This window comes from Meriones unguiculatus, chromosome 2 (genome assembly GCF_030254825.1).
Source record: "Meriones unguiculatus strain TT.TT164.6M chromosome 2, Bangor_MerUng_6.1, whole genome shotgun sequence".
NCBI lineage: Eukaryota > Metazoa > Chordata > Mammalia > Rodentia > Muridae > Meriones > Meriones unguiculatus.
The window spans coordinates 179718036-179731798 of record NC_083350.1 but is presented as its reverse complement, the minus strand read 5'-3'; the positions used below and the strand labels follow the sequence as shown (position 1 = coordinate 179731798).

The 13763-nt window shown below is 36.1% G+C and overlaps 1 protein-coding gene across 4 annotated transcripts in view; it reads left to right on the top strand.

The window, feature by feature from the left end:
* Pdcd10 (programmed cell death 10) overlaps positions 1–13763 on the top strand; it is a 41658-nt gene that overhangs the window by 9778 nt on the left and 18117 nt on the right. For all 4 annotated transcript variants that reach the window (XM_021662607.2, XM_021662605.2, XM_021662609.2 and 1 more), the window contains one exon: positions 7952–8170. In XM_021662607.2, coding sequence (XP_021518282.1) covers positions 8075–8170 — 96 coding nt within the window. In that variant the 5' untranslated portion in view covers positions 7952–8074. The remainder of the gene's footprint in view (positions 1–7951; positions 8171–13763) is intronic.

The window sequence follows — 13763 nt, the reverse complement described above, 5'->3', positions numbered from 1 at the left end:
GATATTGTCCCTCTGAGTGCATGTTTAGGCAGTCATGTTAGCAGGAATTAGTGGTCACTTTATAGACCAGTCTGGCGTCCAAACTCACAGAGATTCTCCTGCCTCTGCATCCTTGAATGCTGCGATTTCAGGCATGCGCCACCAAGCCTGCCAGTTTTTTTTTTTTTTTTTTTTTTTTTTAAAGCCTGCTAGCCTAGCTACCACATCCTCTGGCTGCACCTTTACATGTACTTCTCTTTTTTGGCCAGGCTAGAAAGTTTTCAAATTATAAACTTTGCCCACTTGGTAATATCTATTGGGTAATGTCTATTATGTCATTTCCTGACCTGATTTGCTGCCCTTAGATTCCTTTTCCAGATAATCTTGCCCATTCATATTGAAGCTTGGTCCTCCTCAAAGTGCCAGACAGTGAACAAAATAAATGCTCCTCCCACTCCCCTACGCTCTGACAAGGATAGTTTCTAGTCCAGTTCCCAGTACAGTCTTCATTTCCATTGGTATTCTCATGAGCCTGACTTTCTTTATTCATCCTTGTTTTCTGATGTGGCATAATCATCCTTCACTTTACATTATTTACATTCTTCCACTCTATATGATACTTTGTCCCACAGTCCTTTTGAAAATTTCAAAGCTCCTTGCAAAACTAATCCCAGATTCCTCCACATTGTCTCATATATAACTATTGTCAAAAACTTAGTTTCTGGGTACCAATTCTTTATGTTAGCTTTCTTTTACTATAACATATTTGAGATATAAAATTTCGAAAGAGAAAAAGGGCTATTTGAGCTCAGCAGTGCCTGAAAGATGTGATTCAGAAAGGAATGCTCTTCAAAATTTGATTAAATATACTGGACTTTGCAGTGAAGTGACACATCATGATGGCATGAATAACTTTATTTAAAAGATGTAAAATACAATGCTTAGTAACTTAAAATTTAATATAAAGATGTTATAGTTTGGCTTGTGAACTACCTAATTTTTAACTTCATCTCTTTTAAGTATACAGCCTAGTTATTAAATTTAAAGAAGAATGTAATTGACAGAGGTAGGATGACTTGTTTACACATAACATGATTTAACCAATAAAGAATTTGGGTCCATGTTTCAGACTTTATTTCACTCTTTCTCCATAGCTTTCTACACAATTCTGTACAGTTTAATATTATGAAATACACATGTATGCACATAAATAAACACATAATAGCAGTATAGTGTCAAGGTGCTATATATTTCTTGCTATAAGCAAGGTATTTATATATGTTCCTAAATGCAGCATTCCATAACAGCTTGGTAATAAGTATATTCTGAAGCACTGAAGCTCATTTTTATCTAAGTAGAATTTCCTGCATACAGTATTCCTCAGTCTTTTTCTTTCCAAACCTTTTAGGAAAATTTACCTCTTGGAGTGGCTTTTGAAGGTCATGAGGACAAATTAGAGCATTCCTACTTGTGAAATGGTTGCTGTGTGATCTGTACAGTTCTAGGCATGGGTGTAGGGAGGGCTAGTTTCTCTAGGAGCCTGTGATTCTTGCTAATTATGAAGAGAAAACAAACCTTTTGAAACTTTCAAGTCAAACAGCTCTTGGAGAACACCTCTATGCTAGAACTTGTAGATGAGTTTTTTGCTCTGTTAATTGAGAATTTTTTCACTTTCTGAAACTGTAATAGATACCATAATGGAAATGTTACAGTTTTAGGATACTGTGCCCGCAAATAGGATACAATATCACTCTGTCTGTTTCTGATGGGGAAAAAAAGGAAACTACTGATAAACTGGAAAGTCATAAAGCACACTGCACACTCCAGATACTTTACCTGACATTTTACCTGGATCCCTGGGGCTGGCCATAGCAATTGAATTTTCTACTTACGCAGTTTTGTTGTTATTTGTTTGTTTTGATAGCAGTGATTACCAGACTGCTCTCTTCATGAGATTCATCTGGATTGTCTGTTAAATATGTAAATACCTGGATTCTGATTGAGTAGTCTTTCGAATCAGTGTTCCTAATGAGCTATGAAATAGTTGGTGGAAGGTAGCACTTGGGAACTAAAACTTTCAAAGAGAAAGATTTACTCTGCTGAAAGCTTCTTGGCCCTTTTGGTCTTGCTTATCTGTAAAGCAAAGTATTAGAAATCTTGTATTTAGAGAATTTAGTTAAGCATGAAATGTTGCTGTGTAGGGAGGTGCACCATTTTAGTCCCACCACTCAGGCAGCATAGGCAGGCAGGTCTCTGATCTGGAGGCGAGGCTGGTCTACATAATTAGTCCCAGGACAGTCAAGGCTACTTAATGAGATCCTGTCTTTAAAAAATAAAATAAAATGTATACCAGTAGTGCCTTCAGAATCTAAAAAATATTCTAGTGGCTATAATACAAACAAGATATTAGACTTTATAATATCTTACTGTTTGTTTTTTAATTTTAGTTTTGTGTAAAATCTTGTTGTAGTTTTGATTTTGCTTGAAGTTTCTAATATTGTCTTAATTTAATATAATAGGAGGAACTTGGAATAACTAAAATGAAAGTAAAAACTGATAAATATAACAAAGTATAGAATTTAATACAATCAATTAAGTTTCTGTATTTGCTTTTATTTTACTAAGCTTGGTACTTGAAAAGTTATTAACAAGCCTAAACTTAAACTTTTTCTACTTATAATCTTACTTTATTCATTCAAAGTATTATTGCTCCATGCTATCTCTATAGTCCTTATGGGGAAAAAATAACACATGAACTGGAACGGAACACATGGACTCTGTACCATGTTAGAGTAAGGTGTGTTTTGTTTTTATTTTTTGTTTTTTGGATTGGTTTTTAACAAAAGTACAGAACTTATTTAAGAATCTGTTTTTCCCAAAGAACCACATTCAGTCCAGTTCCAAGACCTTCTGCTTTTCTATTCCCTTTGTCCATTGTAAATAGTAGTAGCACTAGAATTATCTCTTAGGTCCCAGATGAAGTAAAGTGAGTGTTTCAGGAAATCCTGAGATACTTCGGCCCTTTACATGAGTAGACGGGAGTTGGTCAGGCAGACCAGGAGCCCTAAAGACTGAGTTTGGCAGTGGAAGTGGCCAACAGTCTGTTTTATACGTATTTATTCTGAACAAGTAGTAATTCTTTTAAGCTCATATTTCAAGGTGATTTTTCTTATGGTAGAATTTAATGGTACTATTTTGAATATTCAGGGAATTTTTAAGAGGAACGTGCGGGAGAAGTTTCCATTTGTATTGTAGTTCTACATTTTAACATTTATTTCTAAACAAAATTTAAAGGTATCATTTGCCAAAGTTTGTAACATTTACAGCCCCTGATAGGGGTTTGTTTTTGTTGTTATTTATTTATTCTATGGATTCATAGCAATACACCTGAAAAGCTCACTTTGAACTGAACAATTTCCTCTGCAGCATCACAATAAAAAGAAAATATAAAGCTATTCCTAATAGGTTCATACTGTTATCAACACTAATTCTGTGTGTGTGTGTATGTTTGTGTGTGTGTGTGTGTGTGTGTGTGTGTGTGTGTGGCCTGAGGTCAGCTTTGGGTGTTGCTCTTCAGGAGCACTTAACTTACTTTTTGAGACAGTGTCTCTTCACTAAAACTTGGGGATTGTTTACTAATTTTGCTAGGATAGGCTGAGCCCAGGGAACCCCAAAGATATAGCTGTTTGTATCTTCTCTCCCCTGGAATTACAGATACATGACCCTTCTCCTCAGTGTCTGCCTGTATGGTTGGTGGAGATTGAACTCAGGTACATGGATGGTGGCAAGTACTTTCCTGGCTATGCTTTTTTTCCAACTTATGTTATTATTAGGAAGTACTTGTGACATGGGTAAATCACTGTGCACTGTATTGTGTATTGATTGTCAGCATGGTTGGGTTAAGGAACAACTAAAAGTAAAACACAACTGACTATATCTGTGAGCATTTTCCAGAACAACGTAAGAGGAAAATCTGTCCAGACCTGTTTATGTGGGAACATGGTCCCATAAGCTATGGCCCTAGATCAGCTACAGTGGAGAAAGGGAGACGCTTGATGCTTCCTGTCTGCCGCATCTGCTACTCTTCTGCACCTTCAGACAGAAACCTCCAAAACTGAGGCAAATACATCTTTCCTTTTTGATTGTATGTGCAGGCAAATTGCTGCAGTTACAATAAAACTAACATACACATTAATTAGCCTTTGGAGACTTTGTTTTTTTATTTTCAGTAGAAGGTAGATGAGATCACTTCCAGGGTTGGAATTTAGAATCTGTGATCTTCAGTTATCTGTACATGTAACCATTTCTCACTCCAGAAATGATTAACTTTTAGAGAGTTGTTCATCTGCCATGACATGACTGAAGTTCTCAACTATCCAAGGAAGGAACCTTGTCAAAACAAGCTTCTCAAGACCCAGCTCAGTAGGCCCTTGTTTTATAGCAGGCTTTTTGTTGGCTTGGCGTATGTGTAGGTTGTCCCTGATACCATTTCCAAAGAAGCATGTGGAAGGAATGACAGAAGCACATTTCAACTTGGATTAAATTTGGCAAATTAATCCAGTATTTTAAACTGGAACTATTGATAGCTATCTCATGCTGTTGGAACTATAAGTGGATCTAATGCTTCTAAAAACTGTTGTAAAGTGTTTGCAGGAGCAATTTTCATAATAACAATGGTAACAATATTAAAAAGTTGTTAAAGAGCCAGTAATAGTACAATGTTGGTTTTGGAGGAGAAACTACTTACTAAATAAAAGATTTAGAAGAACCCAACACCAGTGTTTGCAGAAGATTTGAGTAGGCTTATTGTATGTGTATGTCACCAGGACTCTTAATGGTTCTAAGCACCTTCCCTCATCCCTGAACCTGTCAGCTTCCCTGTCTTAGGTAGTACTCAACATGTGTTCTTAAGAGTAAAGGCAGAATGATCCACTTGATCCCTGCTCTGCCTTTTGCCATCTCCTTTTTATTGAAATTCTTGAAAATACACCTATCTTCTCATGAGCTCACTCAAATTTTCCACAGGGAGCTTCCAAGATATTAATATGCTATTCTTTGAAGGGTACATTTAATTTAAAAGTCGCTGTCTATGTTCTATGGCATTTAAAACGTCTGGCCACAATCTCCCATTTCAAACATACAGGCCAGCCTTTCTTTTGCTACTCACATAGGATCATTTCCTGTGTTCTGTCCATGGCATCAGCACCAAAAGATTGAAGATTGTATTATTTTTTTATTAGCTGATGTATAGTTACTGTCATGCCTATATAGGTAATCAATAAAATATTTAACAAGTTATCCTTCTTATTACCAAATTCAGTTCCTCTTCAAGTTCTATTTCTGGGCCCATTTTGCTGTTCCTTACTCTTTAGTCTATTTTTTGCCTTAATTCTGTAGTTTTCATTTTTACTATTATTGTTTATCAGCCTTTTTTGTTCCAAATTTGTGATCTATTAAGTAAGACTAGCTTTGTAGCATAGCAAATCTGCCTCTTTCCAAAGTTCTGGGATTAGAAGTGTGTGGCAACATAAAAGTAGATCACTTAGAAGCATTACATAGGAAAAAGAAGACTACCATTGTTACTTACCTACTTCTGCTTACTTAGATCTAGTCCTGTTTATCTCGTGCATTGACATGCTAAGTATGGTAAGCTTTTTCTGCCTATAACTCTGCCCTTCTGCTCTGCTCTTCATGGTGTTTATAACTAAAGCAATCTTTGTAAATCTACCATAGTATGTTTTCTCTTGCTGTGTATTACAAAGTTTAGGAATTGGTTTTGGTGGAATTCTTTAAAGTTGGGGAACAAAGTTTACTTTAAAAAAAGAAGGGTATCTTTCTTTTCTATTTTTAAAAATTTTCAAAACCAGGGTTCAGCTATTAACAGATTATTAACTGCATCTCACTGGTAAGGGTACAGTAGAATGCTAAGCACTCAGATTTGACAGGGAGTTGGAGCCTTTGAAGCAGTATTCTAGCTCTTGGTTTTTCAAACAATATAGTTTTTTAAACGAAATTTAGTTCTTTCAAAGAATCTTGTATAGACAGGTGTTCAATGACTAAGGTCTACATCTCGTATCTATAGGCACTAAACTTCATATGTTCAATGATTGAGTTAACTTCTGGGCTCCTTGAGTAGGTGGGGATAGAAAGGGTGTCCTTTACTTTTCACTTCTAGAGGTCTTTGTGCTGTGTGAGTATTAAGTCTGGAGTCTGCATCTGAAATCCAGTCTTGGGCTACTGCGTGAATTCTCCATACACGAGTGTACGTCTGTATTTGTAAAACTGAAATGGTAGTTACTGTAAAATAACTTACCCTGAAGACTAATGCATGTGAGAAATGTTTTATAATGCAGAAATCTTTTCTTTAGAAACAATTGCTCAGAGTTAACAGCCTTCTTTGTATGTGCAATTACTATTAGTTTTATGTTTAAGTTGATTGTTCAGCCTAGAAGGTAAAGAATTCCTTCTTTAAGTTTACATTCTTCTTTTAAATTTTTTTAATTTATTTGTTTTCACAAATTAGAGTTTATTCACTTTGTATCCCAGCTGTAGCCCCCTCCCACATCCTCTCCTAATCCCTCTCTCTCTCCCTCATCTCCTCCCATGCCCCTCCCGAAGTCCACTGATAAGGGACGTCCTCCACCCTTTCCATCTGACCTTAGCCTATCAAATTTCATCAGGACCTTGCATTGTCTTCCTCTGTGGCCTGGCAAGGCTTCTCCCCCATTAGGGGGAGGTGATCAAAGAGCCAGCCACTGAGTTCACGTCAGAGACTCTCCATGTTCCCGTTAAAAGGGAAACCACTTGGAGATTGAACTGCCAGGGGCTACATCTGTGCAGGGGTTCTAGGTTATCTCGATGCATGGTCCTTGGTTGGAGTAGTAGTCTCTGAAAAGACCACTGTGCCCAGATTTCTTGGTTCTTTTGCTCTCCTTGTGGAGCTCCAGTTCCTTCCATGACTTTCTTTCTCACCCTTCTTTCATAAGATTCCCTCTACTCTGCCCAATGTTTGGTTATGAGTCTATACCCTGCTGGGTACATTCTTTCCGAGGCCCTGTGTGGTAGGCTCTAGTCCTGATCCCTGTTTTCTCCCTCTTCCGAGGTCCATCCCATTTGCCTTTCTGAGTGAGGATTGATCATCTTCAGGGTCCTCCTTCTTGCTTAGCTTCTTTAGATATACAGATTTTAGGATGTAAAATTTTTTGTTGTTTTAGGTAGGCCTTTTTATATAGCCCAGAAACTTAGATCTCTTCAGCTTGTCCTTCCAAGTGCTGGGATGTATTGCTGAATTCTTAATTTTTTATTTTTACTACTTATAATTTCAAATTTTTCCTAGTTTTATGTCTACTTTATAGAGATTCCAGAGTTCTAGATATCAGAGAGTACCACTGACAAAGAACAATGTATGCTATTTTCCATGCAACTAGCTTTTAATATCATTTTCTCAATATTATAATTTGTTTTAAATCTATGGTACTATTTCTGTTGTTATTTTCAGGTGCTAAAATCAGTGAACAAGTAGCACAAAAAGCTTTAAAACTCTTTAATTCTCTGTTTTACTTTTTTTAATTTAGCTCTCCATATGTCATGGTTATTATTTCACATATATGACTGTCATTCATGAATGTAATCATGCCTCTAGTTAGTAGGTTTAGTGGTTGTATATCATGCAGTTGAATATGTAATTTTTCATGGTGTTTCATGGAGAACTCACTGAATTCATTTAAAGTAGACTGTGGATACACTGCCTTGTAAGTAGGACTTAACCAGGTTAGAATGAGGTGATTCTTTAGTCTATAAAGAAGAGGGAAATATCTCTCTAACTAGGGTTGTTTTGACATAGAAAAATGTATTAGCAAGTTAGCTTCTGAATGTGATAGCTAGCAACTCTCTAATTTTGAAAAGAAAGTTTAAAGAATTTTGTTGTTTCCCTTTAGTGTAAATTGCTTTTTCTCCTTTTCCCTCCCACTAGATTGCTGTTCTTTTTTGTGCACCATTCTTTATCGCACACACATAAAAAGGGGAAGAAATTCTGCAGTGAATGAAGATTCCTTTGCATTTTAGCATTGCTTTTTCTACTGTAGTTGGCTTTTGAATGAGGATGACAATGGAAGAGATGAAGAATGAAGCTGAGACCACTTCCATGGTTTCTATGCCTCTCTATGCAGTTATGTATCCTGTGTTTAATGAGGTGAGTGCACATAGAAGATTTCTGCAATTCCTTGATATCTGTTTCATTCACTCATCTGTTCTTCCAACAAGACAGATATTTATATGAACTGAACTCTTTGGGTTGGCTCTTAGGTCCAGTCTATACATACACTTGTAGAAATAAAAGCCAATATTCTATTCTAGTCTATGCTATTCTCAGTAGAAGAGATAGGCATTACCTATAGTTTTCCAAGTTGAAAGTTCTAGTAAATACTATTAAGTAAGAAAAAAATGAGAAATGGGTAGGTGGGCTTTATTTTCAGGACACAGAAACGAGACATTTATATATTAGAATGTAAAAGAGAGGAATAAGCCTAGAAACAAGTACTTTGTTAGGTAACTAAAGGTTATGATGACAAAGCCCTGTTAAAAAACTGATATCTGAGCCTGGCGGCACTCACGCTTTTAATTCTAGCATTTGGGAAGCAGAGGTGGGCTGATCTCTTGAGTTTGAGGCCAGTCTGGTCTACAGACTGAGTTTCAGGACAGCCAAGGCTACACAGAAAAACTTTGTCTCAAAAAAAAAAAAAAAAAAAAAAAGCTGTTGCATTGCATCTGAAGAAGTCAGGTAGCTTTTTTTATTGACGGAATTGTCTTGAACATGACACTTTTTGTTTAAATTAATATACTATTATATGGAGAGAATTTCACATCTGTAAGTCCCTTACAGGTTAATTCATGCCTTCTATGCAGTGGTGAATAGAGACATTGAATGGTGAAATTATATTTTCTAACTTTACATAAAATTAATGTCTACTCTGTGTGTCCTATCTCTAAAATCAGTGGCTTTAGCCTTAAAAAAATTAATAATTCTTTTTGCTGCACGATATAATTAATTTCAAAACCACCAATCTTATTATTGCTAATATAGCTGGAAGCCATTATGAAAATGCCAGTGCCTTGTAGAGTGTTATTCTGAGACTCAAATCTGTTTGTCCTCACATTGTCAGGGATGACAGTGGTATACTTTATGAGCCTAAATCTAGGAGACCGTAGAGAATGATTAATTTATACTTTTAACAAACCATGCATATATTAGAATTTTAAACCCTACCAAATAGTATCAGGTTCAGAGGACTTTCAGGAGAATTCAAAATGGTGGTGTAAGTAAAAGTTTCTGTCTCCATTATATAAAAGATTCTGAAGGCAGGGAATTCCAAGGCTAGTAATACTATGAATCGGTATCATCAGAAATTCATCTTCTGCTTTACTATGTCGCAATCTTCTCAGTATGCACAGTAGCTACAAAAGCTCTATCATGTACTAAGTTCTTGTCCAGAAGGGGGGGGAATGAGATAAGGTATGAAATCTTGTTTTCTAGCTGAGTCTACTTAATTAATGTGTACCAGAAATGTCCTACACAAGACTATATGCATATACATTATTTTTTAAGAACTTAATCTTATGACCAGTTTTAACTGCACAAGAGGTTAGAAAGTTCAGAAATCTTTTACTGAGGAGAAAGCCTCTCTTGTAAAACTTGTCCCTTCTGGGGCAGCTCTCAACAAGCCGATAATCAAATCCATGTTTTTGTTGTGATACTTCATTGCAACTAGCTGTTATTAGAAAGAAGTGCTTCCTTGTGGTAAGTTTGTTTGCTTTAGCACTGCTAGGCCATGCTGATAGAGAGAAAACAAGCAAGCAACATAACTGTTCTTAAGAATCTACTAGGGAATACAAGTGTTTAAAGTTACATAATTAACTTTGTATCAGGAGTGAGACAAGGAGACAACTGTTTGTAGAACTTAAGGTTTGAATTTCTGACATACTCCAAAAACTATTTTCATAGTTTCACCCACAAGTGCTATATCTTTTCAGTTCTGTACACCCTACTTAGAGTCTACAGCACAGAGTGTTAGGGAGAATTTCTGGATTAGTCTAGTATTTTGAGTCTTGGTTTGAGAGGAGGCAAATTTCATTTATAGAGCATCAGTTTCATCCTCCAGTTAGTGAACTAAGAGGCTTTAGTTCTAGCAACATGCATCAATTTACTTCTGTGTATGAAGGATGGCTGTTTGAATCTTGTACTTCACTCTAAAAGTGAGGAGTATGGATTAAATGAACTGTTGGGATTGATATTGATGAAAATTTTGTTATGGTCACGTATAAAAGAAATTTACTTCAAAGAATAAGAAGTGGCTAGGAATAGGATGGTAAATCTCTTCCCTAAGATGATGATCTCCAGGTGAGATCTGTAAACACATGTGATGCCATGGGTATAGACTTGGTGATTCATCATTGTTCTAGGAATTGATTTTCAGGAGTGACGTTTGAGGATAAAGTGGGTGACTATGTCAACTGGAACATTGCTGCAGCACATTAGTGAGGTCACATTCTAAGTGTCAGTTTGTTGGCCAAATCCTATAGTGCACTTTTTAAAAAATTACTTCCTGTCTCATATTCAAAAATATGCTCAAAACTATTATTTCAGAAATGGCAGTGGTACTTAAATTTCCTCTTAACAGATGAAATCTAGAGTTGGATAGAAGAATAGAATAGAATAATTATTGGAAGTGTTGAGTTAAAAGGTATTGCATTCACTGCTATTCTTTAGCGTGTTCTGTATCAAGAATATTTCCATTTTTCTTTAGCATTTCGGCATGTTAATGTAAGGTGTCTAATGAATTAAATTCATAGTTAACTCTAGTTCAACTGTGAATTTTATGTATGGGTACTGGTGGATATATTACAGTTTAGTTTGGCTTTATTGTTCTGTGCTGTACAAATTTAGATAGAAGTAAAAATAGTTTCAAATTAATCGTCTAGAAAGTTGTTCTCCATCAGGGCTGCTGAAAATAGATATGACTTTGTAAATCCTCTACAAAGTGTATTATAAACATTAGCAAGTCTGTTCACCCCTAACATTTTATTCATAGTAGCACAGTTTAGGTATCATTTATCTAGAGGAACAATAGAAATTTTGGTACTGTTACTCATGCTTACAAATCACTTATTTATGGCATTCTGAGTGCTAACTGTACTTAGTAAGGTAACTGCAAGATAACAGAGCACACTTCTTGTTTAGCCAGCGGCCACTGAGTTCAATGTCCAAGTATATTGTATACATTGTAAACTTACTGTGGAATAGTCCTCCCTACTGCATAACAGAAAGCATGGCTTCTACCAGCCTCATGCCAGGCCTGAGGTCAGGTTCTCCTGTAACTATTGTTTCTTACTGATTATTTGTATATGGAGAAGAATTTCCTTCTTCCAGGAAAAATAAGCCATGTAGAGGGACATGTTTTAAGACATAACATTTTCTGAAGCAATATATGACATAACTTGGAAAAAAAAAAGTTTTGTGACTATATAGGAATTTGTTTATCAATAAATCACCACAAAATATTACCTCCGAATAAATGATTTTGTATTCAGTTGCTTCTCATTCAGCTACTTCTGCCACTTTTGCTGATATGTATAACACTAAATTTTTTTTCTAGTAAACAGCTGCGAGCTGAGAACTATTCCAACTTAACCTCTTTACTTCATTTTTCTCCCTTGTTAGAGGGGGAAGGATTCAGACAAACTAAACATAACTTCTCAACAATGAGTGGATGAATGTTTACCTGTAGTATCTGACATGATCAGTTTAGTACTATTCTGCAATAAGAGTCATACTTTGCCTGGAATTCCTGTTTAATAAATTTATAATAAATAATAAGTTATTTAAATCTCAACAACCTGTGGAAAATAAGTTCATATAGAGTAATGTATTTATGATAATGCTGGGCATATAGTGTTAAAATTATTAATATTTTTGACAACATTATGGTCAGCATAGAGTTTTCAAACTTGCCAACACTGTTTCAGCAGATGTTTTTATACTACTTATGTGACTCTTCTTACCTGCTTTGTCATATATGTCATTTGATACCTGATTGGCCACATTCTTACAAAATATACCTCAAGATTTTAGTCTTGTGATGTGGCCTAGTTTAGTGTAAGAAATAGGATAAGTAAATTTGGAGAAGGTTTAAGGATGGTATCATCATGGGAAAACCTAATCTTGTCTGAAGTTGAGGAAGCCAGTAGACTCATAAGCAGTTTAGAACTAATTAACCTAAATATTTTGACCTTTAAGAATTAAAAAAAAAAAAAGCTTTCATAAGAATCCATACAAGACTGTTGAAAACGTGAGGAAAGGCTGAGTTGATTTATTTTTCTTCTAGTCATGGATTTCAGAACTCGTGATAGTTAAGCTATGGAAATGAACTGATAACTTCTCGAGGGATTGGGGAATAAATGAGGTTTATAACTGGAATTATATTTGAACTTAAGAAGAGTTTTATTAGTGAATTTGAGCCTGAATTTGGCAAGTACAGTTGATAATAGTAAGTGTTCAAAGTCTGTCCTCAGTTCTGTAGCAGAAGCTGCTCTTGCTGCTGCAGTTGGTAGTGTGGGGCTAAGCTGAGAGGTAATGCTGAGTTCCTCAGGGACCCTTTAGCAGGCACTGTTGCTCTGCCTCATAGTGGTGATAAAGTATCTTAAGCCTTCTTTTCTCTCATTTGGACTTTTCCCCCCTTCTGTTCAGTGGTGACATGAAGAGAGGGTGAAACCCAAGCAATGCTGATTCTTGTTTTAATGCATAGTGATGCACAGTGTAGCCTGTAATCTTCCCCCACTACATCTCCCCACCCCGATAGAGCCAGCATACGGTGTATGTGCTATCCATTGCTAGTAATATAGTAAATATTGCAAATAGGACAGGGTTCATTATGAGGCTACTCTAGCCAGCAAGTATAACCCCAACAGCTCACAGCGTTCTACTTAGTAATAAGTATTGGAAACAAAGTGCAATTTTTTTTGTGTTTTAGACTGACATCAAAACACAACATTCTCATGTGTCACCAGCTTTGAAGAAACCTTTAAGTGGTAGAACTTGTAAAGATAGTTTTCAGAAGGCAGACCACTGTAAAATCAATTTAGATAACTATTTCTTAAAACTAAGTTGATGACAGTTCTACTTTTCACCTTTCACATTGCTGCTGAGTTCGACTTCTAGTTATTAAAGGTCTGAATTGTCTTTTAACATTGACTTCTTACACATGGTAGAATTCAGGAGTCTATTAGTTGTTACAGAGATGCAACTCCAGTGTGGAAAGTGATAAAGGCTGCTTGTGGACAAACCAGAGAGCCGAGCTGATGGCATGAACTCTGTTTCAGTAGAAAGTTGGAAATTTGTATCAACCAATGTTTGTGTAAAATTAAGATAGTACCATGTATGTTGTGAAGATTAGAGATTATTCTGTAGAAAAAAAACTCTACAAGCACTTACTTGATTCTTAATGAAATAGCTGCTGTTAGAATGTTGTCAGAATCTACTGCCAAGAGAGGGATAATGTGATGAACATGGTTTTGTTAAGTCTTAATCACAGCTGAGAGGCATAAAAGTCCTTTTCATGGGGTGGGTAAAAACCTTGCTGCCTAAGAGCAATACAAGCCTATATTGATGTGAGAACAATTTATATGAGTTCATGAAGATGGTAACTTCTCTGCAAACAAGAGGTCTGGGCTGTGTGCCTGGCTACTCTTGGGCATTGGAACCCACACGAGTAAGAAAACCTCCAAGTTTG